The sequence below is a fragment of the Pseudorca crassidens genome, chromosome 1, assembly GCF_039906515.1.
Source record: "Pseudorca crassidens isolate mPseCra1 chromosome 1, mPseCra1.hap1, whole genome shotgun sequence".
In the NCBI taxonomy this organism is placed as follows: Eukaryota; Metazoa; Chordata; class Mammalia; order Artiodactyla; family Delphinidae; genus Pseudorca; species Pseudorca crassidens.
In genome coordinates this window covers 64,475,069-64,501,683 of record NC_090296.1, presented here as the reverse complement: position 1 = coordinate 64,501,683, position 26,615 = coordinate 64,475,069, and the positions used below count along the sequence as shown (strand labels likewise).

Genomic DNA, 26,615 nt, shown 5'->3' with positions numbered 1-26,615 from the left:
TTGCCTGAGGGCCGACAGTCCAAACTGTCCTGTCTGTCCTGTGCCAGCAGGAAGGTGGCATTTGTTCACCCCCTGGAGACTGAGCGATGGCTATGGAAATGGAACATATCCAGAGGTGTTAACCAGTGTTTTGCATGGGAGATGCAGAAGCTGGGGCTATCCTCTGCTTTATTTGATAGACTTCTTGGTAAGGTCAAAGGGAACGGCAATCAAAATCATGGTCAGAGCCATCTGGAGGTGCAGGAGGGGGATGGCAGATTCGGCAGTCAGTTCCATTTAAGGGGCTTGCACCATTGGGAGAGCCACATCAGGGCATTTTCCTTCCTGAGGAAGGATCCAGGGTGGCTCTGAAAGACAAAAGATCATTCGAGTTCCTTCCTGCCTGTCCTGGAGTTTAAAGTGTTCTCACCTCAAGCACTGGAGTTGTTCTTTCTCTCCATCACCACAAAATCAGTCTGTCCCATTCCAGTAGCTACAACTTCGCCTTTTTTCCAATCGGCTCTACTCACCCAGACCTCTCATTTGGAAGAGGCAGGTACAAAAGAGATAAGGCATTTGATAAAACTTATAGAAACTCATTAGGCCACTAACCTTGGCCTGCATGAACCACTGGGTGAATCCCAAGGTGGTGTACTCAACCACGTACCGATTAGCCTTATGATACGGAGCTCTATCAATCCAACGAGAGAAGCCAGGGGACTGAGCCGGTTTGAAAGCCCTGGGCCCCCTTTTGGCTGGGCAGCCAACCTACCAGCCTGGGGTTGCCATGAGTGAACAGGAAAGCATCATGCCCAGGAATGGTCAGGGAGGAATCCCAAATTGTAAAATAATAAAAGATCATCCGAATCACTAACCAGAGAGTGGATGAGAAGAGATGGTCCCTTTCTGAGCACAGCCACATACAGTGACCACACTGCCTTATTAAGGTATATGCACCAGGAAGAGATGAGGGATTAAGAGTCAAAAATATATTTAAATTGATTTTTCGGGAGGCCATTCCAATACTCCATGATATCAGATACCTGTGAATGGCAGGGAGCATGAAATGGCCCTCGAATACCTTGACTGTCAGCGCACGGTTGAGCAGCTTTTGTGATTACAAAAAAAAAAAGCACACCACTGTCAAGCTACAAATGGGCCATGAAAACATGACACAGAGCAGTTTCAAGGGCCACAACAGTGTGGCTGGAATCAGCTGATTAGGCTGGAACAGCAATATTATAAGCCCAGAAAATGCCAACAGCCGTGAGGCACAACAGACAGCCCCAAGAGGAAGTCAAAGTTCTGATGTATTCAATTGGCCAAGAGCAACGAAGTCGGGGTGACGGCCCACGCTATGTCACCCCCTCACCAAAATGCTTTTGGCAGGAGTCACAAGTCTGGCTTGTAGTGGTAGCCTCTGCATCAGAAATGGAGTCCTTCACCTTGCACAGAGCCTACAAGGGTAGCTGTGTTGCCACGTCCAGTACAAAAATGGACCCAGGCAGTAATGGTGGCAATCCGGGTGGCACAGTCTTGACGTGAACAGTAGCTTCGTACCAGAGAACTGGCCCATATCATGGGCATCTACATAAGTGACACAGACACTTTGATCAGCAGCTGTGATTTATGACATTTTGCAGCCCCAAAGAAGGATGTCTTTAACCTACCGATCTGTAGTTTTCCAAGTGACAGACCAAACTGCTAGACCATTGGCTACAGCCCAGGGGTCAGTAAAAAGATAAGTTGTATCAAGGGGAGTTATTGGCCAGGGCTGTGAGAACAGCCTTGAGTTTTAACAGCAAATGGAACAAGCATGCCCATGTTTGGTTCTGCAGAGCTGACACTGAGGCTGAATAGTAGCAGAAGCTCAGCAGATACCATCAGGTTTAAGCTTAGCCAAACCACCAGTGAAGTAGACCTCAGCACTCAGGGTAATCTCTGTGAACCGAGGTCCCCACTGCACCAGCAGTTTTGCTTCAAGCAGCAGAACAAGAGGTAAAGTATTCCCAGAGGGAGGGCTGCCCCTTTTTCATGTAAAGCTGAGACGCTACCGGAGCCCGGTCAGCTGCACGCTGGAATACAGCATTTCCCTCTGACAGCGAGGCTGGTTTGGCCTCCCCATCCTGTTTGAGTCCAGCTGATTCACCCTGAAATGAAACTATCATGCCGGAGAGTCAAAAGGCTTCCATGAGTCAGTTCCAAGAACAGCCCAGTAGCAAGTTCCTAGCTGTTTACAACAGGAGAGCCACTACCAGGGGGCAAGGGGGCCCAGGAGTCCAAATATCCAAGGAGCACCTCGGAAGACGCCTCTTTTTGCCAGACTCTAAATGGTTAGACCATTAGTCATAGAGACTTGTAGCTCAAAGGGGTCATTTGGGTTGTGGGGATCCAAAGGTACTAGTATTTCTCTACATACATCTCTTCCCGAACATGAGTGTCACCTCTGGCACTGACAGGCACTGATAGCACAGACATGTAAACATCAATACCCATTACGCATTCACCAGTGGAAGCTACAGCAGTACACTGAATAGGCCCAAACGGCTGCATCCAACAGGGTCACATAAATTTCCGTTCTCCACTGCAAAAATTGCCCAGACTCCACTAGTTGAATTCTGGTGCCCCTCCTCCCACAGGAATGGGTAGGATAATGACTTGGGTAACTATATCCAACGGAGCCGTGAAAGTTTGACTGCCCTCTGCGAAGCTCCCCAGCATACTAAGGCAGGATGCACTGAGTCTCAACTTTGGTCATCTTCCTCCTTAATGAAACTGAAGCCAGGATAGAAGAGAAGGGGGCATGGAGGGAGAGAGCAGCTCTGAGCCCATTAGCAAGGTTTTGCATTCAGTTCACCTGAATAAATGTGAAGTGTTTCAGACCACCCAAATGTCTCTACTGAATACCATGCCCCTCACTGCTGTCACCATTTATTTCTGTTTTGGGGGTTCCCTGGCTTAGCAGCCACAGCTACATTATCTTTAGAGCCGTCCCATTACCCTAAGATTCCTTCTTCCACCTGCTCAGAGGAGCATGCCCAACCACTAAGGCACTGTGGAGGCAGCTTGTTTCAATCATTTTTCTCACCACTCAGCCTCTAATGATTAAGTAACAAGTAGGAGAGTGGAGGACCCTGGTTCCCCTAACCCACCCGATACCTGAGCAAGAGCATTTCCTACTGGACACCAGGGTATGTCTCATCTCTGAATCTGCCCCGTGGGGCCATCATCCTTTCTCTTCTAGGAGACCACGTCTCTTCTTTGTTGCATTCTCACCACCAAAACTGTCAAGAACAGTGAAGGGTCTGCAAGCTAACAAGTTAGTTTGGCACAGTTTTGTGGGTACTGGCAGAAGACATGAGATTCCAGGGTCAGACACAATGGACTTAATTACTTATAGAAACAGTCAAAGTAGGGGTTTCCCTGGTGGCACAGTGGTTAAGAATCCACCTGCCAATTCAGGGGACACAGGTTCGAGCCCTGGCCCGGGAAGATCCCACATGCCATGGAGCGACTAAGCCCATGAGCCACAACTACTGAAGCCCACGTCCCACAACTACTGAAGCCCGTGCACCTAGAGCCTGTGCTCCGCAGCAAGAGAAGCCACCACGATGAGAAGCCTGCGCACCGCAACGAAGAGTAGCCCCCGCTCGCCGCAACTAGAGAAAGCCCACGCACAGCAACGAAGACCCAACCAACACAGCCAAAAATAAATAAATTAATTAATTAAAAAAGAAAAAAAAGAAACAGTCAAAGTACCATTTTCTTGTTTTGGTTTCCAAGCTCCAATTCCCACAGGACAATGTAAAGAGGGCCAGGTGACACCTGTACATGCAGAGGGTCACATTACAGGAGAGGAACCCTGAGCACAGGGAACCCAAATCTTTTATAGTGCCCATTGCTTCAGAAGGAGATGATCTTTATATTCCAAGGCTCTAAGCAAACCTGCCCTTTGTTCTGGAGGGAGACATTATCTCTTCTCTATCTTCTCTATCATACAAACATCCTAGAAAAATATTCCAGAAAAAAGGCAGTCAGTATCTCTGTTCAGAAGACATACTGAAACATAAGCGACCTATAGAGAATTGTCTAATGCCCACTTGTAAACAGATAAAGTTAAATGATTTCCCCATTTGTTATTTACTGACAAACAGACCAGACCCTTGCATCAGTGGGTAAGGATATGCTTCCCTGATTACCTCTCAGTGGACCTGCTCCTATTTCTCTTTCTGACTCTTCTCAAGATTCTCTGTAAGGCTAAACTTATCTTCTATCTCACAGGCCAGTGTTTCGTAACAACCATTAAACACAACAGTGATTTAACGGATTTCAGCAGAGTGAGGATGAATTAAAGATTTCTGAGTAGAGGACTAGGATAGATAATCTGGATACCCGTCTAAACTAGTGATTCTTGACTTTTCCTGTCTTCAGCTCACCAGAGCTCCAGACATTAGAATCTACTTGTCAGTGGTTAAGGGGGGGAGGAGGGATGTCAATGGAGGAAAGCCAGATTTAAGCATTCATTGAACAACTCCAGGCTTAAATCCTCATATTCATTATTCTGCTTGAGATAGTGTGAATACTATAATTATGCCATAACCAGACATAACCATATCCAACTACTTTTAAGCACTTCAAAACTAAATACTTACATATTATTCTCACCCTCCCTAATAGTAATGATATAAATTGATTCTCTAAAACTACCAGACTTTTATATATTACTTAGTACCTCTGGACTAGAAAACACTTCAAAAGTCTAATTCATACAACTTGGGGCCAAAAGTACTTACATATTTTTTTTAAATAGTAAAACATTCTGGGAAGTGTGTTTAAAAATGTCTAATGTTTTAAATTAGCGATACTTTTGTTGAGAGACATGTTAAGATATACTTACTGCTTATCTGTCCACAGCAATCAATCCAGAAGTATAAATATTAGATCAACATTTAACCAACGAGAAAAAAAAAAATACTGCTACATCAGCTGATTTTTCTCTCTTTGAATTTAATGAGTTTACATCAAAAAATTAGGTAGTCATTTTACATTTAAGGAATAAAAATCTTTTTAAAAAAAAAGCAATACAAAGAGTGAGAGGATTTTAACCAAGTTTACATTTCTTTTTGCTATAGTTTTTAACAATTCATCTCATCATATTACAATGTGCAAATGCATTTGCAGCACCCATTACAATCATGACACTAAATTTAAAGAAGTACATTGTTACTAATGGCCCTCAGAGGAAATTGATTTACCTTCTATTAAAAGCTCTACTATATATAAGCATTACATAATAATGCTACTTCACCACCATTTGTCACAAGAACCATCACCAAAGTTTTCTGGAAATGAGTCCACACACAAATTAAATATTTAAAAGGTGAAATGTTCCTTATTTTAACTTCAGCAAGATCTTTCTTTTTCATTGTTAAGAAACACTTTAATAGTTTTAAAGTAAAAGCTGTTAAGAGTAGAGTCCAGAGAGCTAAAACCGTACTCCTGAGTTCAAACTTACAGGTAAGTCTTTTGTAAATAGTTCTCAAGAAAATATCCTCCCTCCCCAGCCCCCTGCCCCAAATCGTGAATTTTTTCTTACAAAACTTTGGTCAAGAGTAGAAATATATCCAGGCAGATATGTATGCCATATGATAGCAAGAACCATAAAGCCCAACTAATGACTTTGGGTTTTAGAAATAGAAGGCAATTAAAATGTACTCAAAATTACATTAAGAAAAGCTTTCACTGGGTAATATTGAAACAGTCACAAAGGTTAAGAAAATACTGATATCAAAGTACAAATGACTACAATGTTAAAATAGACAAAAACTACTATACAAGAGCCTCTTTTAAAATTGAAAATAAAGAACACAACACATGAGTCAGGATTGTTTTCCTGTTCTACTCATAAATTTTAGTCTTTATATTCAGAGGGTCGGTTATGTTGACATCTAGTAGAGTTTCTTATGACATCTGATGAAGTCTCGTTCCAACTTCAGACAGTGGCTCTTCCCTAAAGAACCTCTTGATTTTGGTCACATCTTGGTCACTGTACAATTTCAAAGTAGTGCAGTATCGCCATGATGTGCTGAGGCATGAAGACATATCCTGTGTACAGTGCCATCCCCACGATGGAAACCAGCATGGAATCTGAGTTGTAGTTAAGGAAACTTCATTTAATTTACTTTTTCTCAGTTTATCCAAAACTAAATCCCCGAATGTTTTCAACAATTGTTCTATGTGGAAGCACCCATTCACTTAATGCTTTCTCATACCTACCAAGTATTTATAAAGAACAAATAACTGTAATTACAGCCACTAACCTTAACTATGCCTGACACCATTCTGTTTTTTAAGCTCATTTTGTCTTCACCGTCACCTTACATGGTGCATACTATTATTCTCCCTATTATATTTCAAAACATCAGGCTGCTTAAAATGAAGCAGAGAAAGCGACTCTGTTCAATCTAAGAAACAGAAATGTATAGGAATAAAATTGTACAGTATTTAATGACTGCAAAATGTCTACAAGCTTGAACAATAAGTCTTGTCTGATCCAAGAATTTTAGAATTATTTAAACTAGAATGTGGCTAAGATATTGGCATTAGAGCCAAAGATAAGATCAATCATATACTAGTGACATAAACTGATAATAGCTGCTACTATTAAACATTTATTATTATTATTATTATTATCACTAAACTTCGCAACATCAAATAAAAGTCACCTTGATAACCTAAACCATAAACATTCTGCACTGTGGTCCGTTCTCCGCATTCCAAAAGGAATGTAAACTGTATAGGGGGCTTCCCTGGTGGCACAGTGGTTAAGAATCCACCTGCCAATGCAGGGGTCATGGATTCGAGCCCCGGTCTGGGAAGATCCCACATGCCGCGGAGCAACTAAGCCCATGCGCCACAACTACTGAGCCTGCACTCTAGAGCCCGTGAGCCACAACTACTGAAGCCTGCATGCTGCAACTACTGAAGCCCGCATGCCTAGAGCCTGTGCTTCACAACAAGAGAAGCCATAGCAATGAGAAGCCCTTGCACTGCAAAGAAGAGTAGCCCTGCTCCCCAGAACTAAAGAAAGACTGCGCAGAGCAACAAAAACCCAACGCAGCCAAAAATAAATAAAAATAAATAAATTTATAAAAAATAAATAAACTGTATATATGCAAGTCAACAAGGAGCCCTCCTCTTGGGCCACACGAAATACTGCTAACAAAAATTATGTAAAGGGCTTCCCTGGTGGCGCAGTGGTTGAGAGTCGGCCTGCCGATGCAGGGGACACGGGGTCGTGCCCCAGTCCGGGAAGATCCCACATGCCGCGGAGCCGCTGGGCCCATGAGCCATGGCCGCTGGGCCTGCGTGTCCGGAGCCTGTGCTCCGCAATGAGAGAGGCCACAACTGTGAGAAGCTCGCGTATGGCAAAAAAAAAAAAAAATTATGTAAAACCTGAGGGCTTTTTGCTTTGCAGAGTCATGCTAAGGGGAATAACTACTTCTGAACTGGGACTGTTTTATGCATTCATTCATTCATTCATTCATTCATATTCTCTCTCTCCCCTCCTCCCCCACCTCCTGTCTTACATACTTTCAGCTCTACATACCAGTAGTTCTATAATACCTTACATACCTTTATGAGAATATAGGGTTTAAATAAACAATGTGCTTACTACCAGCTAATATTTGTATAACAGTTTAGTTGACAAACCTCTTTTATGTATTATCTTGCTTGACCTTTACGGTTTTCCTGTGAAATGTTTATTCACTAGTACTCATCAGAGACTGACAAAACAGAGGGGACTTGTCCAGGGTCACACAAGAAGCTGTCTTTAGAGCCACAGCTCAAACCTGACTCAGACCCTAAGTTCATTCCCGTCATCTGGCAAACATGGGTGAAAAGTCTCCCATAGTAATTTTTTTTGAAATGAAATTAAAATCATAATGATTTGGGGACTTCCCTGGTGATCCAGTGGTTAAGACTCCACACTCCCAATGCAGGGGGCACAGGTTCGATCCCTGGTCAGGGAACTAGATCCCACATGCCACAACTAAAGACCTGGCACAGCCAAAAAAATAAATAATTTTTTTTAAAAAAAAGATTCCCGGCTTCCCTGGTGGCGCAGCAGTTGAGAGTCTGCCTGCCGATGCAGGGGACACAGGTTTGTGTCCTGGTCCGGGAAGATCCCACATGCCGCGGAGCGGCTGGGCCCATGAGCCATGGCCACTGAGCCTACGCATCCGGAGCCTGTGCTCCCCAATGGGAGAGGCCACAACAGTGAGAGGCCCGTGTACCGCAAAAAAAAAAAAAAAAAAAAAGATTCCCACATGCTGCACAGCACGGCCTTAAAAAAAAAAATCATATTGATTTTATAGTGGGATTTTACAGTCTTCATGGGAGAGGTCAGCCTGCATTCAGTCTTAGCTTTAAGCTAAGGTTGGTCAAGTGTGGGTCCCGAGGTGGGGAGGGCAAGTGCTTGCTGATTAACAACCATTATTTGGTTATTTACATTTTTCTGGGGAGTAGGAGGAGCAGCTGGGTGATGGATAAGGGAGTTAGGAGGAAGGGCCTTAGTGACAGGGAGACGGCCACAGTGGACATTCTTAGTCCTTCAGTGTCCCTCACAGTGCCCAGAATAGTGACCGGGACAATTTGGACACGGATATCCTGAAGCGGGATTTATGAAGAAGATGGACAGGACTTTGGAAATGGGTCACTGCATATGGCGGCAGAGGCCAGTGTCACATCTGCGGCCAAACCAATGACCCTGTTGGGGGTACCCGGGTTGGTGCTGCTCTCCCTGTGAAGAACTTCACAAGAGGGAGGGTGTTTGCAGGAAGGAGATGTGCACTGGTAGAGATGCAGACGTCAGATGTGGGTAGTTCTCCCATTACCATTTTTTTTTTTTTTTAGCCGAGTTGGGTCTTTGTTGCTGGGCGCCGGCTTTCTCTAGTTGCAGCGAGTAGGGGCTACTCTTTGTTATGGTGTGTGGGCTTCTTGTTGCGGAGCACGGGCTCTAGGCGTGCGGGCTTCAGTAGTTGTGGCTCGCAGGCTCCAGGGGCAGGCTCAGTAGTTGTGGCTCACAGGCCTAGCTGCTCCGCGGCATGTGGGATCCTCCCGGACCGGGGCTCGAACCCATGTCCCCTGCATTGGCAGGGAGACTCTCAACCACTGCGCCACCAGGGAAGCCCTATGACCATTTTTTTAATTTACTTTTTAGCCTCCCTTAATCCAGTTCTTTCTTAAACAACCACCTTGTATTCACCACTTAATTTCTTTAAAAAAAAAAAAAAGTACAAACTTGCTGCTTCCATATCATTACTCATCACCCACACAACCATCTGCCTTCTACCTCTCCAGGCTATAGACACTGCTCTCAGGGCACCAACGACCTCCTATCAAATCCAATGGCTCTCTGAATTGACACTATTCTCATCTTTCCTCTTCAAAACTCCTTCAGCTCTGGGCTGAGGTACTTCTCTGGTGCTCTCCTCCCTTCTCTTGCACCATTTTCCTAGTTCACTGGCTCTTTTTCCCTGTCTGCCACTAATGTGTAAGATGATTAGAGTTAATTTTGTGCTTTTCTCCCAAACATCCACTCCAGCCCTCCTGCTAGTACAGCAGCCATGCTCTTTGGGTGGGCCTAACCCTATCCCAACTCCAGGGATAAGCCCTGACTGGTCTGAACCAGTTAAGATCTTCTCTTTTTAACAATGCCCACCCCCCAAATCTGATCAACCAGCTCAAAGTTTAGGAGTTCTGCCAGGAATCCAGGAACACAGATTCTCCTTCTAGAATATGCAGTTTGCTGATAGAATCCTAGAATCACTGGAGTCACTTTGCCTCCATAAGGAAATCAAAACTCCGAACAAAGTTGACAGATGAAGGTGGTGGAACAAAAATAATCACAGAAAAATGGAGCTAGAACACTGATCAAATGACCTGAGGCCCACCTTACCACTGGATTTTCAGATACATAAGCCAATAAATACGCCCTTTACCCATAAAACACCTTTAGATATTCTTTGCCATACTTGCAGTTGAAAGGATTCTAAATGATAAATGGAGTTCCCAATGATTTGTCTTGGGCCTACACACACTTATAACTTAAACAGCCACCTTAATGTTCTTGACCTGACCCCACCTTCTATACTGCAGACAAGTATTTCCTATGATACTGGACATTTCCACCTATGACGGGCTTAAATTCACAGAGCCAAAACTGAACTCATTAACCTTCTCCAAAACTACTTCTTCTTATAGGTCCTATTTTTCCAACGATTTGAAAATAGTTGACACACTATCTGATATAACTATAGATTAACTATTTGCCTAGTCACTCAATCTAGAAATTGCTTTGATTCCGTCTCCCCAAATTCAAATTATTTAAGACTTCTCCGTTCTTTCCAACCACAACAAATGACTTTTATCTCATGTTCCCCTACCCTTATCAATGATAAATGATTGAGGTACTTATCATTCCTTACTTAATCACTTAAAAGCTCCCACTTTAGGCCTCGGGCTATTTTCCATGTCTCTCTTTACTGGAGTTATCCTTTTAGAATGCATGCTTCCCAATGCCTCTAGGATAGCACTTGGAATTCTAAGCCAAGCATCTGAGGACCTTTCCAATCTAGCTCAAGTACCTGGTCTTAGGTTGGAGTGCAAGAAGTAGGCAAGAATTGAGAGGCTGGAACAGGGATTCTTGCATAAGTTATTCTGAAAGGAGTTTTATCAGAAGGGGAGTGAGCAGAACAGAACAGAGCAGGGGGAAAAGCTGAGGAGGTTCAGGAGCTCAGCTCCCACAGGGCGCTCTGGAGCATGAATTGTACCACATGTTGGTGTTGCTTTGAGGCAACAGGCCTGATCTTTTGTATCCCTTAATCTGTCAATCACTGGCTGTAGATAGGCTGAGGAAAAACCACCTGGGCGAGACAGCTGCCTGGGCCAAGGGCAGTAGTCTGGAAAAGGGGGAAGCTAGAAGGCAGTAGCAGACAACACTCCCAGCAGCGAGGGAGAAGTACATCAGCTGGCAAAGGCGATCAAGGTGGGGACCAAAAGCATCTACAGTTGACCCTTGAACAACATGGGTTTGAACGGCACAGGTCCACTGATACGTGGATTCTTTTCAATAAACACCTACTACAGCACTACACAATCCACAGTTGGTTGAATCTGCAGATGTGGAGCCACAGATACAGAGGGCCCGACCGTAAAAAGTTATACTCAGATTTTCAACTATGCAGGGGTCAGCACCCCAACCCCTGCTTGTTCAAGGGTCAACTGTACCATGCTGCTTTTCCATCATACCTCCCAACACTCCAAATCATCCCCCAACAAACACACATCCTACTCATGCCATATTACACAAGTCTCAGAAAACAATGTTCTATATTTTCAGACTGCTCTGCCTTTGATTATGGCTTAATAATGTGACTAAGGATAACAGCAGTGGCAGCTTTCATTTTGTCTAGTGTGCGCACGGCACTGTGTTAAGCCCTACAGTAATATCCCGAAATCAGAGTAAGCAATGGAGCCAATTCCAAACCAAGTCAAACTCCTAAAATGTGTTCTTAACCATTACACTATAATATCTTCCTATGTACGAAAAGTCCTAGTCCTCCAAGTAAAACCTAAACATTCTTAGAGCTCAGCTAGTCATCTCCTCTCGTTTGAGGCTCTCCCTAGCACTCATACTTTTTCTATTCTTACCCCAACGTCCTGGCAGAATTAACTATTCCCTAATGCTCATCAAGTTCTTCACTCATATCACACAGAGCTTATCAACTGACATTACCTATTTGTAGATGTATTGATATTTATCTCATCCAGATTATCAACTCCTTGAACACAGGAACAATGTCTAATCATTTTTGTATCTCCAACATCTAACGTAACACACGCTTAATAAATATTTGATGAATAAAGGAATTGCTTAAGAAACATTATTTGACTCTAGATTCACTGTGGTGCTTTCTACGTATTCCACATATTACTGTGACCAACAAACTCTAAAGCAACGACAGCAAAGAAAACCAAAATCTGTTTCTAAGCAATACTATATTTTCAAGATGCTTTTTGGGTTTTTTAACAGCTTTTATGTAAGACTTACGAATGTATACACAAAGCAAATGAAATGGTATAGTAATAATCTTCAGGTCATTGGCTCAAATTCAAGTAAGAATTACTAAAAACAGCCATTTGAATGATTATATTACGTACTCTTTATGGCACTATAATTCTTCTATTTAGTATGGAGAATATATCAGTCAACATGCATAAATTAGCTTAACAGATTGCTCTACTATAAGACAGGAACCTGAAACTTAGGCTCAATTTTGTGAACACTAAATTGTCAAACCTTTAATCTTTTATATGCATATAAAATCAGGACATCTTTCCAAGTGAAACAAGAACTTATCAAAACTTTTTTTTTTTCTTGGCCACTCCAAAGGAATGTAGGATCCTAGTTCCCCCACCAGGGATCGAATCTGTGCCCCCTGAAATGGAAGCGCAGACTCTTAACCACTGGACCACCAGGGAAGTCCCCAGAACTTATCAAAACTTGAAAAGATGTTTTGCCTGGTTAAAATATTAGACATTAGAGTTCATGACTTTCTACAGCATTATGCTGTGATGCATACCTGTGGAGTAATAACAAATAAATGGCAATTATATATGCTAAATTCAGGATAGTGGTTACTTAGTGGGGTGAAATGGGAAGAGGAAGAAGGGAGATCAAGTGAGAAGGGGCACAAAGGGTCTTCAAATGCATGTTTTTCTTCAGTACTTGGTATGGGCACACTTTCATTATATTATTCTTTATGGGTTTTTTATTGCATGCCTGAATAGTTAATAAGTCTTACTTATTTTTTTAATAAGTAAGAACTGTAAAGGAAAATGGAACTGCATATAGTACTAGACTAAAAACTGTTTTATTTGAAGGATCTTTTTCCCTGGCAAAGTTTGGGTTAGGCATCACTGGATCTAATTTGCTACTAGGAAATAAACAGAAAATCTTAGCTCTCAGAAACAGAATAAACAACTCTCAATTCTGACCAAGAAAACAGAAAATTACCAAAAGTCACTTGCACCTAGATGCAAATGCCAATTATTCGCTACTCAAAATAATAACAATAATATTAAACCTAACCTTTTACCCAGAGCCACTTATTAAATTTAACTTTTAATTCTATTTCCCTCAAAAAAAAGTTTCTGTATTCTGATCCCACTTCTCCTAAGTATTTCCAGAATCACAATAATTAAATAAGCCTCTAAAAGTAAGTTTTCTATACAATTAAATTTCAAAATTATTCCCCTAAATTATCCTAAAGCTCTCAACCATAAGAGAATATTTTTTACTGAAGTATAGTTGATTTACAATGTTTCAGGTGTACAGCAAAGTGATTCAGATATATATATATTTTTTGTAGATTCTTTTCCATTATAGGTTATTACAAGATATTGATTATAGTTCCCTGTGCTACACAACAGGTCCTTGTTGTTGATCTGTTAATCCCAAATTCCCAATTAATCCCTCCCCCCCCAATAAGAGACTACTTAAAACTGACTTAACTATACAGTGAAACTCATATTAAATGAACAAGTAAACAATGGGACCATGAGGAATTTCTACTAGCCTTAATAATCACATTGCAAAACACGCAAAACAGTGCCTTTTAATAAGTAACCTTCTACAAATGCAATTTAAGCAATTTTAGCCATGTAGCTGAAATAGCTCCAATACACTGAGTTGACTACTCCCTGAGATTATGCTTGGCACCATTCCAAATGGCAGTTTTATTGTGACATTTGCAAGGTTGGGGAACTTGTGACCTTCATCTTCTTAGAAATGTTCCCACAAACAGAGCTAAACATACACCATTTAGAATATAACAGCTATTATTTGCTATCTGGGTACTTGAGTGGATTTCTCAATCCACTGCGTTCTTTAACACACCTCTCAAAGTTTAAAGTATCCTTGACACACTGTGAAGTACAAGAAATGGATACTGGAATCACCATGGCACTGGAAGAGAACCTAGGCTTGAGCTGCAATTCTGCCAATCCCCGGTTGTGTCAAAAACTCTCTGATCACTAGTCTCCTTATCTATGGTTTGGGGACACACATCACCTACCTTTCAGGGTTGATATAAAAATTTGGAATCAAATCTATTCTGCAACAAAAGGTAATATAATCTTTATTGAAATTATTGCTTGAGGGCTTGGGCACTTAACATTATGACTCAGACCTCTGTTTGGAAATTGCCCAAGGTCACCCTGCTATTAACTTGTTATTTATAGTATAATCCTAAGGCATCACAACCTCTCTGGACCTGAGTTTCTTCTCCATAAAATGAAATCCCTTCCTGGATTAATGTTAGGATCCCACTTGCTTGGAGATTTAAGCACCAGTTCTCAATCATCCTTAATGTAATCTTCTCTTTGAGACACTGAGGCACGTGCGCGCGCACACACACACACACACACAGAAAATGTAAATATTCAGTGTTATACAATACACATATATTGGAAGGTAATACACAAAGTGATAGAGTAATCTTTCCATTTACCAAGCCCTTATTGCTGTTTGTCTAAGTATCAGCAGCTGTACCAAGATTAATCACGTTTGTTTTAGAGGGGGAACCATGATTCAAGAAATAGAGAATAAAGCTAGTGAAATCCAGACTGTAACAAACCAAAAACCTCAAAAATTAAAAAATATGTCTTTTCTGTTTTGTGTGTATGTAACTGTCTCTACCACTGAATGTTAAGTGCTTGAGAGTGAACGCCTCGGCTGCTCTTTGCTTCCGGTTGTAGCGCATTGTTAGACAAAGCAGGCACTTCCTCAACCATTCAAGAACTGAGCAGATAATGTGCCAGGATTGTGCAGGCACTGCCGAAAGTTGTTTGTTCAAGGCCTGAGTGAACAATCAGAGGTTATTTATAACCTGGACATAACATAAATATTTTATGGGTCCAATGGATTAAAAAGCAAATAGATGTGAAACCATACATCTGTGTGCTGTTTGCTGTTTTCTTTAACAGGGATCCCCAGCTAATCATGAGCTGATAAGTTCCCAGTTAGGCAGGAAAAAAAAAAAAAAAAAAAAGACTTTTTGCCCATACACGGGATTGGCCATCCCCAGTCCTTTTCTCAGCAACTTAAAAAAAAGAGGAAATGCTTTAAAGTTAAATACAGTACATCAGAAGTAAGACCACGGTAACTAACATCTCCTGCCCTAACCAGTAACCCCGTACTATCACCGCCTACCTTAGCAATCTATTCGCAAGACTTTGGAGAAACCAAAAGTAGCTCCTCATTGGGAAAAGGGCAGGGGCCTTCGTTCCAGTGGGTATGATTTATTCCTCTTCACTAGTCTAATTTCAATGTTTTCAGTCTCTGATGGCCCTGGTCACATTAAAAAACAAAGCTAAAATGTCATCTAAAACAATCCAATCTTCTATTAGTCAAATTCCTTTTGTAAAACTAACTCTAAAAAGCTACTTTTATCCTCAGAAATATTCAAAAGTTTTGATAAATTTAATTTTTTTAAGAAACCATCTTAATGAAAAAAGAAAACAAAGTATCTGACAAAGTATTACCATAGGCTGTTTGGTGAAAAGCCATCAAAGCTCTAAGGGAAAGCAGGTGTCAGCTGCTGAATGATGCTCCAAAAAGGACTCTTTCTTATTACTGCAGGTTTTGTCCCTTGACCTCGAAAAACTAGAGACCATCACCAAAAGTAAGGGACTTCCTTACTTCCTGGTGGTACTTCCCTGGTGGTCCAGTGGTTAGGACTCCGTGCTTTCACTGCCGAGGGCACGGGTTCAGTCCCTGGTTGGGGAACTAAGATCCCGCAAGCTGCATGGCACGGCCAAACATTTAAAAAAAAAAAAAAAAAACAAAGCTTATTTTTACCAAATATATCACCTTTGATGCTTTCCTAGTTGCCATAAACGAAAGCAAGTAGAAGATAACGATATGGTTATAGTCTGTGTAAGTCAGCCAATTTGATATTCTTGGGCCATAGTAAAGGATATCACATCAGCATCAGAGGTGACTGTTGGCAAGCAAAACCCATTCTCTGAGCTTTCTGTAGTGTTGGTCATACTTAAGTATGGAAATTGATTTTAGAACAACTTGATGAACTCTTTAAAAACTAAACAAACAAAAAAGCCTGCTGCTGAAACCAGCAATGATCATGTCCAACTCTGAGCTGAAATCCTAGAAATGGTTTGTAGCTCTGAACCCAGAGACACCAAGGCTATGTATCGCTATATGTCTTTATAATTAGAGCTTCTATTAATCACATGAAGATCTGAAGTCCCAGGGTCAAGGGGGAAAAATTACCTGTCTGCTCTAAAATATAATCTGTTCTGATATAACACATTTCTGGAACATCAATTAACCCATATGTGACTAGGATATCACAGGAGCTGCATGGTTTCATATGGGATTTTTTGTAAATTAGGGGAGCCAGATTAGTGAGGAAAGAATTATAATCTTCAGCAAGAAACATCCCTCAGCTCAGCAGCTGCAGTCCTTTTAGCTCTATTTTAAGAAAATTAAAAATTAGCATCTGTACCTGGGCTCCCTCTCCAGAAAGTTACACCTCCAGGCTAGCACAGCTCCCAACTAATGGCAGGACTGCACTGCCTCCTGCATCTCCTCGACGGCAGCCCACACCATCTCCATCACTTCAGCAGTTCCAGTCAACTCTGTCCATGAATTTTTAACGCCCCTGGGGCAGCGCCCAGCCTGTCTGCCCAGGTTATCCAAGTTGTCCCCCAAGATGCCAATCATTAGCACCTACTTACGAAGTTGCATAGATTTTGAGGGGCTTATGATATTTTCCCATAAACTCTTTTATTTGAGAATTTTTCAGGAACGCATACAACATATGATGGCCAAAATTCTTGTATTAGTAGTAATTCTACTTTTCATAACTATTGATCATAAATACAATACTATCATTCCATAACTACTATTTTTTTTATTATTATTGTTTCTGGCTGCATTGGGTCTTTGTTGCTGTGCGGGGGCTTTTCTCTGGTTGCAGCGAACAGGGGCTACTCTTCGTTGCGGTGCGTGGGCTTCTCATTCTGGTGGCTTCTCTCGTTGCGGAGCACGGGCTCTAGGAGTATGGGCTTCAGTAGTTGTGGCACCTGGGCTCAGTAGTTGTGGCTTGCGGGCTCTACAGCGCAGGTTCAGCAGTTGTGGCGCACAGGCTTAGTTGCTCTGCAGCATGTGGGATCTTCCCGGACCAGGGATTGAACCTGCATCCCCTGCACTGGCAGGTGGACTCTCAACCACTGCACCACGAGAGAAGCCCCCATAACTACTGTTTTTTAAGCATTCCAATTCATGAAAAGTATATATCCTCTCTTAAGTAGATCTTTTAGAACACAGAGTTTTAATTATTAAAATTGAGCATTGGGGTTTTTTTTAATCTAAAGAATTTACCTTCAACTTCCCTGGTGGCGCAGTAGTTAAGAATCCACTTGCCTATGCAGGGGACACGGGTTCAAGCCCTGGTCCGGGAAGATCCCACATGCCCCGAGCAACTAAGCTCCTGCACCACAACTACTGAGCCTGCGCTCTAGAGCCCATGAGCCACAACTACTGAGTCCACGCACCACAACTACTGAAGCCCACGCGCCTAGAGCCTGTGCTCCGCAAAAAGAGAGGCCACCGCGATGAGAAGCCTGCACACCCCAACGAAGTGTAACCCCGCATTCTGCAAATAGAGAAAGCCCGTGCACATCAACGATGACCCAACCCCAACGTAGCCAAAAAAAAAGAATTTATCTTATCCTTGCTCCTAAGCACCACAAATGTTACAACAATCAAACCCTGAGCCGGGGTGTGGGGTGGAGGAGATCACAAGGTCTTTAAGAATATGAAGCAGTGGAGACAGGATCCACATTCAGCTCTACTGAAAAATCACTGGTATCACATGCAGAAACACCGTAGATCATCTGTATGTGCTTCGTCCCCACTGCCATCAACCTCCCATGACTTTCCCTGACATCCTAGTACAGATCACCTAGTTCTTGTGTAGCATAGTTTTTCTCTTCCACCTTTCCTGAAAGAAAATAACTTTTTCCTACTAAAGAAAAAGTTATAATATCCTAAGGAGTACAGACAAGGGATAGTCTGACATTCTCACACAGCCAGCCAAATATCCAGGCAGTGTCAAACAGGCTAGAGCAGCTATTTTCAAACTAAAGCACAGGAGCCCTGGAGGAACAAGACTTTTCAGAGGATTAGAATCGGTTAAGGGGAATCAGTTTACAAATCTTCAGCTTCCAGTGTACTCTCTCCTCAAGCTGATCTGAGAACTGTGATCTGCTAGTTCTCCTTCCCATCCCCCGCACCCTTACAACTTCACTTCTCTCACTTTACTTCCAGAATCTTACAATTACACATTTCCCCACAGCATAAAATAACCTCTGGGACAGCAAACAAAGGAATAGTAACTCACTTACATTGTACTTTATTTCGTTCAGGTAACAGACTCCTGGCACAGCTCCAAACCTCACCTATCTATCCATCTAATCATGTGAATTTGGAAATGAGACACCTTTGCAATCTGGGCCCGGCAAAATGCCTCCAGCAAGGAGGATGGTGAGAGGGGCCGTTCTGCCATCACTGAGGTAGTGACCAGAGAATCCACTGTCAACATTCACCAGCGCACCCATGGAGTGGGTTTCAAGAAGCGTGCCCCTCAGGCACTGGAAGAGATCCAGAAATCTGCCATGAAGGAGACAGGAGCTCCAGATGTGCACAGTGACAACAGTTTCAACAAAGCTGTCTCGGACAAAGGGTTATGGAATGTCCCATACTGTATCCACGTGTGGTTGTGCGGTTGTCCAGAAAACATGAAGCTGAAGGTTCACCAAACAAGCTCTATACGTTGGTTACCTAAGTACCTGTCACCACTTTGAAAAACCTATAGTCAATGTGGATGAGAACTAACCACTGATTGTCAAATAAAATTATAAAACAGCAACAACAAAAAAGTGAGACAGGACTGAAGGTGTTTAATAACAATTATTTGAACAAAAAAATGACACTGAGCTTTTTCTGACAGAAATTAAGACTGATTTTGCCTATTTGGCTTCACAGTGAGGACCAGCTTTGCCAATCAGGTCATGTGATGAATGTGTTCTATGAACTGTATAAGAAAAAAATTATAGTTTTAAGGTTTTAGCAAAAACACCCTGAGAAAACCAAAATTCAAAAAGAGTCATGTACCAAAATGTTCATTGCAGCTCTATTTACAATAGCCCGGAGATGGAAACAACCTAAGTGCCTATCATCGGATGAATGGATAAAGAAGATGTGGCACATAAATACAATGGAATATTACTCAGCCATAAAAAGAAACAAAATTGAGCTATTTGCAATGAGGTGGATAGACCTAGAGTCTGTCATACAGAGTGAAGTAAGTCAGAAAGAAAAAGACAAATACCATATGCTAACACATATATATGGAATTTAAGGAAAAAAAAATGTCATGAAGAACCTAGGGGTAAGACAGGAATAAAGACACAGACCTACTGGAGAACGGACTTGAGGATATGGGGAGGGGGAAGGGTGAGCTGTGACAGGGTGAGAGAGAGTCATGGACATATACACACTAACAAACGTAGTAAGGTAGATAGCTAGTGGGAAGCAGCCGCATGGCACAGGGATATTGGCTCGGTGCTTTGTGACAGCCTGGAGGGGTGGGATAAGGAGGTTGGGAGGGAGGGAGACGCAAGAGGGAAGACATATGGGAACATATGTATATGTATAACTGATTCACTTTGTTATAAAGCAGAAACTAACACACCATTGTAAAGCAATTATACTCCAATAAAGATGTTAAAAAATAAAAAAAAAAAATTAACTGATTCACTTTGTTATAAAGCAGAAACTAACACACTATTGTAAAGCAATTATACCCCAATAAAGATGTTAAAAAATAAAAATAAAAAATTAACTGATTCACTTTGTTATAAAGCAGAAACTAACACACCATTGTAAAGCAATTATACCCCAATAAAGATGTTAAAAAATAAAAAAAAAATTAAATCTTTTGTATTTGTCTAAATTCACTATGAAAGATTTCAGATGTCAACTTAAATGAGTGAGAGGATACACAGTATGTGCTTTTTGTTCTTTTAGGGAATGCACAAATGAAAAGTCTGAATACCACTGGGCTGGAAGGTTGGAAGTATTAATTTATCAGTTACAGAGACCTCCCTGGCGGTCCAGCGGTTACGACTCTATGCTTCCACTGCACAGGGCTCCGTTTTGATCCCTGGTCGGGGAACTAAGTAAGATTCCACATGCTGCATGACTCAGCTACAAAAAAAAATTTTTTTTAATTAAAAATAATTTATCAGTTACAGTTATTCCTAGCTCAGCTTTCCTCATTTAGCCCTCCCTGGTAATGGAAAACTGCATTCATTTCTACAAAAGGAAGGTCAAATGAAATGGCATAGGGCGTCCCTGTTGGTGCAGTGGTTAAGAATCCACCTGCCAATGCAGGGGACACGGGTTCAAGCCCTGCTCCGGGAAGATCCCACATGCCGAGGAGCAACTAAGCCCGAGCGCCACAACTACTGAGCCTGCCCTCTAGAGCCTGCGAGCCACAACTACTGAGCCCGAGTGCCACAACTACTGAAGCCTGCGCACCTACAGCCCATGCTTTGCAATAAGAGAAGCCACCACAATGAGAAGCCTGCTCACCGCAATGAAGAATAGCCCCTGCTCACCACCCGCACCACCCCCCCCGCCGTCTATGCGCAAAGACCCAATGCAGCCAAAAATAAATAAACTTATAAAAAATAAATAAACTTATAAAAAATAAATAAAATAAACTGTCAAACATGTTAATTACTCTAGTATATTGACAGGTGAAGAAAAATCCTTCTCAATTCTAGCTTTAAGCATTTGAGGATACAGCGAAAATCTGAGAAAATAACTTAGTCGCTACTGAAAAGAACATACAGCTTAAAATGGAGCGCTGGGGAGGGGGAGGGGCAACATAGGGGTAGGGGAGTGGGAGATACAAACTATTGGGTGTAAGACAGGCTCAAGGATGTATTGTACAATGCAGGGAATATAGCCAATATTTTGTAACAACTGTAAATGGAAAGTAATCTTTAAAGTTGTATAATTTTTTTTTAATTTTTAATTTAAAAAAAAGGAATGCTTTTTTTCATTATCATTCAAAGTCTATCTCAATCCAAAATATCTACCTTTGCTTCTACCCTTGCCTCCTCCAGCCACCCTTAATTTATTCCAAATCCTGCAACCAAAGTAAACCTTTTCAAACTTAAAAAGCCAGATTGGATCACTCCTCTATCAAACCTTCCAAGAGTACCTTTTTTTTTTTTTTTTTATAAATTTATTTATTTATGGCTGCATTGGGTCTTCATTGCTGCGTGCAGGCTTCCTCTAGTTGCAGCGAGCGGGGCTACTCTTCACTGCGGTGCGCAGGCTCAGTAGTTGTGGCTTGTGGGCTCTAGAGCGCAGGCTCAGTAGTTGTGGCACACGGTCTTAGTTGCTCCACGGCATGTGGGATCTTCCCAGACCAGGGCTCGAACCCGTGTCCCCTGCATTGGCAGGCAGGTTCCCAACCACTGCGCCACCAGGGAAGCCCAAGAGTACCCTTTTTTACCAAAATTAAAGTCCTTACAAAGACCTCCAGGACCTCCAAAGAGTCTGACCTCACCTCCTAGGACTCTCCCGCACACTCACTCTGCACTAGCCATACCTGCCTCAGTGATGGCCTTCATCCATGCCAGGCAGGCTCTGGACTCAGGGACTTTGCAATGGCTAGTCCCTCTGCCAGCTCTGCTCTTCCCTCAGATTTCTACCCTGCTAACTCCCTCACCTCCTTTATCTTTTTACTCAAATATGCTTTTGCAATGAAGCCTCTCCTGATATCCTCTTTAAAAACAGTAACTCCATCCCATCCACACATTTCTTATCCCCCGACCTATATTTCTGATTTCCATAATGCTTACCACCTAACATACTATATATTTCACTTTTTTTTTTTTTTTTGGTAACACCTCGCTGCCTGCAGGATCTTAGTTCCCTGACCAGGGATCAAACCCATGCCCCCTGCAGTGGAAGCACAGAGTCCTAACCACTGGGCTGCCAGGGAATTCCCACTATATATTTCACTCATTATCAAAGTTTCCCAAGGACAGGGATCTCTGTCTCATGTGCTCACTGATACATCACAAGCATCTAGGCCAGCATCTGGCATAAGGTACGTACAGAAGTGTCTGTTCAATTAAAAACCAGTCTCAACCTGCTTTTTCAACTTTACTTCCCACCCACTCTGCCTTAAAGAATCCCTGCTCCAGCCAAGTCAGCCTGGCGTACTCACCATCCCAACACATCTCTGCACCCCAGTCCACACCTTCTCCCCACCTAGGAGAAAATAAAGCAAAGAACTCAAATACCTCCCTGAAAGTTCTCTGAGTCCGCCATGCTCTTCCTGCCCTGCATCCCAAAGCACTCACTGCCCAGCTCTTTCAGCAGAATAACAAGGGGTGGGGCAGGGATCTACCTGAGAACATGTGTCAATTCTAATTTTTCCTGAACTTGGATCTAATTTCCTTGAAGAAATGAAGTCCCTCTTCTTGGAAACTTAGAACAGAACTCAGGATGTTGAAAATGTTTTTAATTAAAATAAATTTTAAAACCCTGTTCCTAGGATTTTTTTTCCCATTCAAAATGAAAAGAGCTTTGAGCCTCATGGGGAAAGGAAAAATGTATATTCCTGTGGTTTATTTTCCTACTTTATTAAATAGTTAGTCCCCTTCAGCTCTACCATCTCCCACCTCCTCTCCCTTCTCCAGTGAGTAATTCTTCTTGTCTGTTCACTCGATGCCAGCCCCTGTATGCCAGCTGTTGTACTATACTACGGTACTTTTCAAGGTACTGTATTGTAAGATTAAAAATGTTTTCTTTATTTTTTGTATATGTTTTCTATTACAGTACAGTACTATGTAGCCAATTGTGTTAGTTGGGTACCTAGGCTAACTTTGTTGGACTTAACGAACAAATTGGACTTAACCAAATGCGCTCTCGGAACTCGTCTGTATGTAGGGGACTTATTGTATTTAAATGTCAGTGAGAAAAATGTCAGTGAGAAAACTGTTACTGGATTTGAGTGACTCTACTCAAAAGGTATGAGCACCTCCCTTCATCTCCAGAACTCTCACTCCATGCCTAGGAGGCCCTACGGGAACAGATATGACCTCCTTTCCTACTACTCACCCCCACTAACTCTACCCCAGACACACCAGCCACTCAGCTATCCCAGAAACAAGCCAGATACGCTGGTGCTTCAGGGCATTCCTAGTTACTGTTCCTTCTGCCTGGAATGCTCGATCCTCTGTAATTTTTCCCCTGTTTACATCTTTCTAAATGTCCCCTCCCTGACCACTCTAACTAAAAATCAAAGAACATGGACTCTTTCTTAGTTCCTATCCTCCTCTCCATTTTATTTTTCCCCATAACAGCTATAACAATCTAATAATCTAATTTTTTACTTATTTATCTAGTGGGATTAGAATAAACATTTTTATCTGTTTTATTCACAGGTAAATCCCTACTATCTAGAATAGTATCTGGCAATTAGAAAGTATACAATACTTGTGGAATACAGAACTCAGCAAATGTACATGTTTTACAAATGAGTAGACAGAGCAAGGCAAATTTTGTTAACATCTCCAAAATAAATCAAAGAAGTTCTTTCAATCTATAGCCTTTTCTACTTCTTTAAGCTTGAATTCTCTACAAGAACTGAATGTTGTTCATCAGGAACAGTCAAGTTCCAAAGCTACTCTAAAAGTGGCTTAAAATCAGTGCTTCTGCAATTTCTTTGAAATGACAAATCAACATATAAACAAATGTTTGTCATAAAAAAAAAAATGTTTGTCAAGCATTATTTGTGTGCCCAGCACTGTGGTTGAAAAAAAAAAAAACTCTTTCCTTGAAGAGACATGGACTGTCTTTCAGAGGGAATCTAATTCTAAACATAAACCAAAAAAACTGCCTGCATTTTGCTTAAAATAAATACAAATATAAAATGTCATGGAAACATAAGAAGCCATTACAGAATAAACCTTTGTTTTTTTAATTAAAAGAACAACGCTAAAATAACTTTTACTTATGCTTCCAATTATTTTAACAAAGATTTTTAATTTTCTAGCTCCCCTCAACAGCATGATTACAATGTTACCCAGTAAGGCACTACAGGGAGTGTCTCACTGGTTACAAAACATGTCTTGGTTACAAAACCTGGTCTTTTCCTTTCCCACTGATGGCTGCCAATAGGGAAAGGGGACTTTCGAAACATGTTAAAACTTCCCCTCCAGAGGTAGATGTCGACAGGTCCCAGCAGGTCTCTTTCAGGTTGGTTGCAAATCTCACTAGTGTGTGTGTTTTTTTTTTAATGAAATCATGTGGTCCCATAAACCAATGAGAAGTCAAATGCTTCAAAGGCAAAAACCCACAGAGGTACTACATATGATTTCATAATTTATTCGTAATTTATTTCTCCATCCCCCCCAAGAAAAACACGGAGGTATTTATGACACTATTACTATTGCAATATAATACAGAAAAACCTTAACACCACTGACACCATAGCATTTATCTATGTGCCAACAAAAACCTTTAAGAGTAAAATTACAGTGTGGACTCTGATAGTGGGGCACTACATTCAACTTGATTTAAAGAGTTTCGATTTAGCACAACATTGTTTATGTTTAAATTCACTTTTTAATAACTTTAACTGAGTCAAGAGGTGGTATATATTTTAGTATACATTTTACAAGGATGACCTCATGAGCTCCAACCTATAGAACTTAGAGTGAAACTAAACTGCAGCTACAAGTAAATGGTGCAGGAAATTAGGGCATACTTTACATTCAGACTTTAAATCCAAACTCTGCATTCTGCTTCTTAAACTCCAGGTTTGGAAAGAAATGCCAACAATAATAAAACTAAATTTCCTTGTAAAGCAGTTAAGATGCCTCAAAGTGTTGAGACAAAAGACTCAGCTTTGCGTACAATCCTATGCTATTTGTTCAATCCTATTTGTTCAAGACAAATAAACACACTTATTAAGGCTTGGAATGAAATTACCTCAGTCACTCTACCACGTATTTGCAAAGTTGTTCTGAAGCTACTCCAAACTAAACCACACTGAAGACGAAAGGCCCTGTATGAAGCAAGCATGCTATATAAAATAGTTGTTTCATATTGGCCCTCAAGTTTTTTTAAAAAGTTATCTCTCATTAGTATTTATTCTGCAAGAATAATATCAAGGGATGTCAATATAGACAAATGAAGACAGACTTCAGGAAGCCTCTCTTCACAACCTTGAGTTATTAATTGAGCTTATGAAAGTTAGATGAGTTAAGATACAGGCAAAGCACTTAGCACAGTTGTTTGGCTGGTAGTAAATGCTCTATAGTCGTTAACGAGTAGTTATTAGCCATCTACGAAAACACAGCTTCAAACACTATCTACAACTAACCACATATTCCTTTTCGGGCTCGACTGTTACGGACTGTGCAAACATCAAATTAATGAGTAGAACAGACTTTTTAAACCATCTTGAAGACCAAAAAGGGATGATTAACGAACTGCTTTCAAAAACTGTATTGGGATGCCATGAGTACAAATTCACAACCTGACTTAAAAGCCGATAAACTGGTTAGCATTCTTATTAGGACCAAAGCCAGCTAAATCAGGGACAGCTAAAGGTCAAAAGCGTCCAAGCCGGGAGCGATTTGCTCCACTTACACGGTCCCTGCCTCCCACGGGAACAGGAGATTGAATCAAAGGCTGGCACGGCCGAAGTGCAGGCGAGGGCACACCAGGTAGACATCGCCCTAGGGGATCTCCTCCAGCAATAAAGGAGCTTCTACCTCGGTCCAGTGACTCACCGGCGACCTCAGATCTCAAGAGTTCTCGTCCCCCACCCCCCAACCGCGGGAGCGCCACCCTCGGCCCCGAGACCTCGGTCCCGCGTGCCCGCCGCGAAGAGGCGAGTCTGCGCGCGCAGTTCCCGCGGGGCCGCCTCTCCGTCCTCCCGCCGCCCCGCGCCCGCCAGGCCCTGGGCCCGGGAGGATGCCGCCCGGGCCCCCGCGCCCCGACCCGGCCCCGCGCCCGCGGCCCGGGCAGGATACTGAACACAGTCCGCTCCCAGGGCTCCAGCATGTAGAGCGCCGTGACCAGCAGGTACTGGTAGTAGAACCAGGACATCTGTTTCCAGGCCCGCGCCAGCGCCATCCCTGCCACGCGCCTCCCGCGTTGCAGCCAAACGTCAGTCTGTCCGGCCGGCCTCCCGTTCGCGTCCTAGAGCCCCTGGCCGCCAGGCCCGCCTGCCCCGCGCCCTATTGGCCGGCCCGGCCCGGAGCGTCACCCGTGAGCACGCCCAGCCCCGCGCGCTCCCGGGCAGCCGGCCGCGAGCCCCGCCCGGCCGGCGTTTATTGGCCAGGCCTCGGCCTCGCGCCGCGCCCGCTCCCTTCCCGCTGTTCCCCCTCACGGGGCTGCGCCCACGCGAGCCCGAGAACTGTCCCCGCGAGAGTGCCCCGCCCGGCCC

General features: G+C 42.5%; 1 protein-coding gene and 1 pseudogene across 3 annotated transcripts; one reads left to right on the top strand and one right to left on the bottom strand.

Moving 5' to 3' along the window:
* Positions 1-4,966: 4,966 nt before the first annotated feature.
* SPTSSA (serine palmitoyltransferase small subunit A) lies at positions 4,967-26,368 on the bottom strand. Of its 3 annotated transcripts, XR_010943513.1 has the most exons (4): positions 25,814-26,191; positions 25,151-25,226; positions 22,380-22,423; positions 4,967-6,126 (listed from the first exon to the last, which is right to left on the bottom strand). XR_010943513.1 is itself a non-coding variant. In XM_067737768.1 (2 exons), the coding sequence occupies exons 1-2, from the start codon at positions 26,300-26,302 to the stop codon at positions 6,023-6,025; spliced, it is 207 nt and encodes a 68-aa protein (XP_067593869.1). In that variant the 5' UTR covers positions 26,303-26,368; the 3' UTR covers positions 4,967-6,022. The 3 variants fall into 3 exon arrangements, 1 of the variants encoding a protein (XP_067593869.1); XR_010943512.1 differs by lacking the exon at positions 25,151-25,226; XM_067737768.1 differs by lacking the exons at positions 22,380-22,423; positions 25,151-25,226; positions 25,814-26,191 and adding an exon at positions 26,200-26,368.
* On the top strand, positions 8,705-18,964 carry LOC137206895 (large ribosomal subunit protein eL31-like; annotated as a pseudogene).
* Positions 26,369-26,615: the final 247 nt, after the last annotated feature.

Coding starts and splice junctions, on each gene's coding strand:
- SPTSSA (XM_067737768.1), bottom strand. CDS start 26,302: ATGGCGCTGGCGCGGGCCTGGAAACAGATGTCCTGGTTCTACTACCAG. Junction 6,127..26,199: donor CTGGGAGCGGACTGTGTTCA/GTATCCTGCCCG, acceptor ACTACAACTCAG/ATTCCATGCTGGTTTCCATC.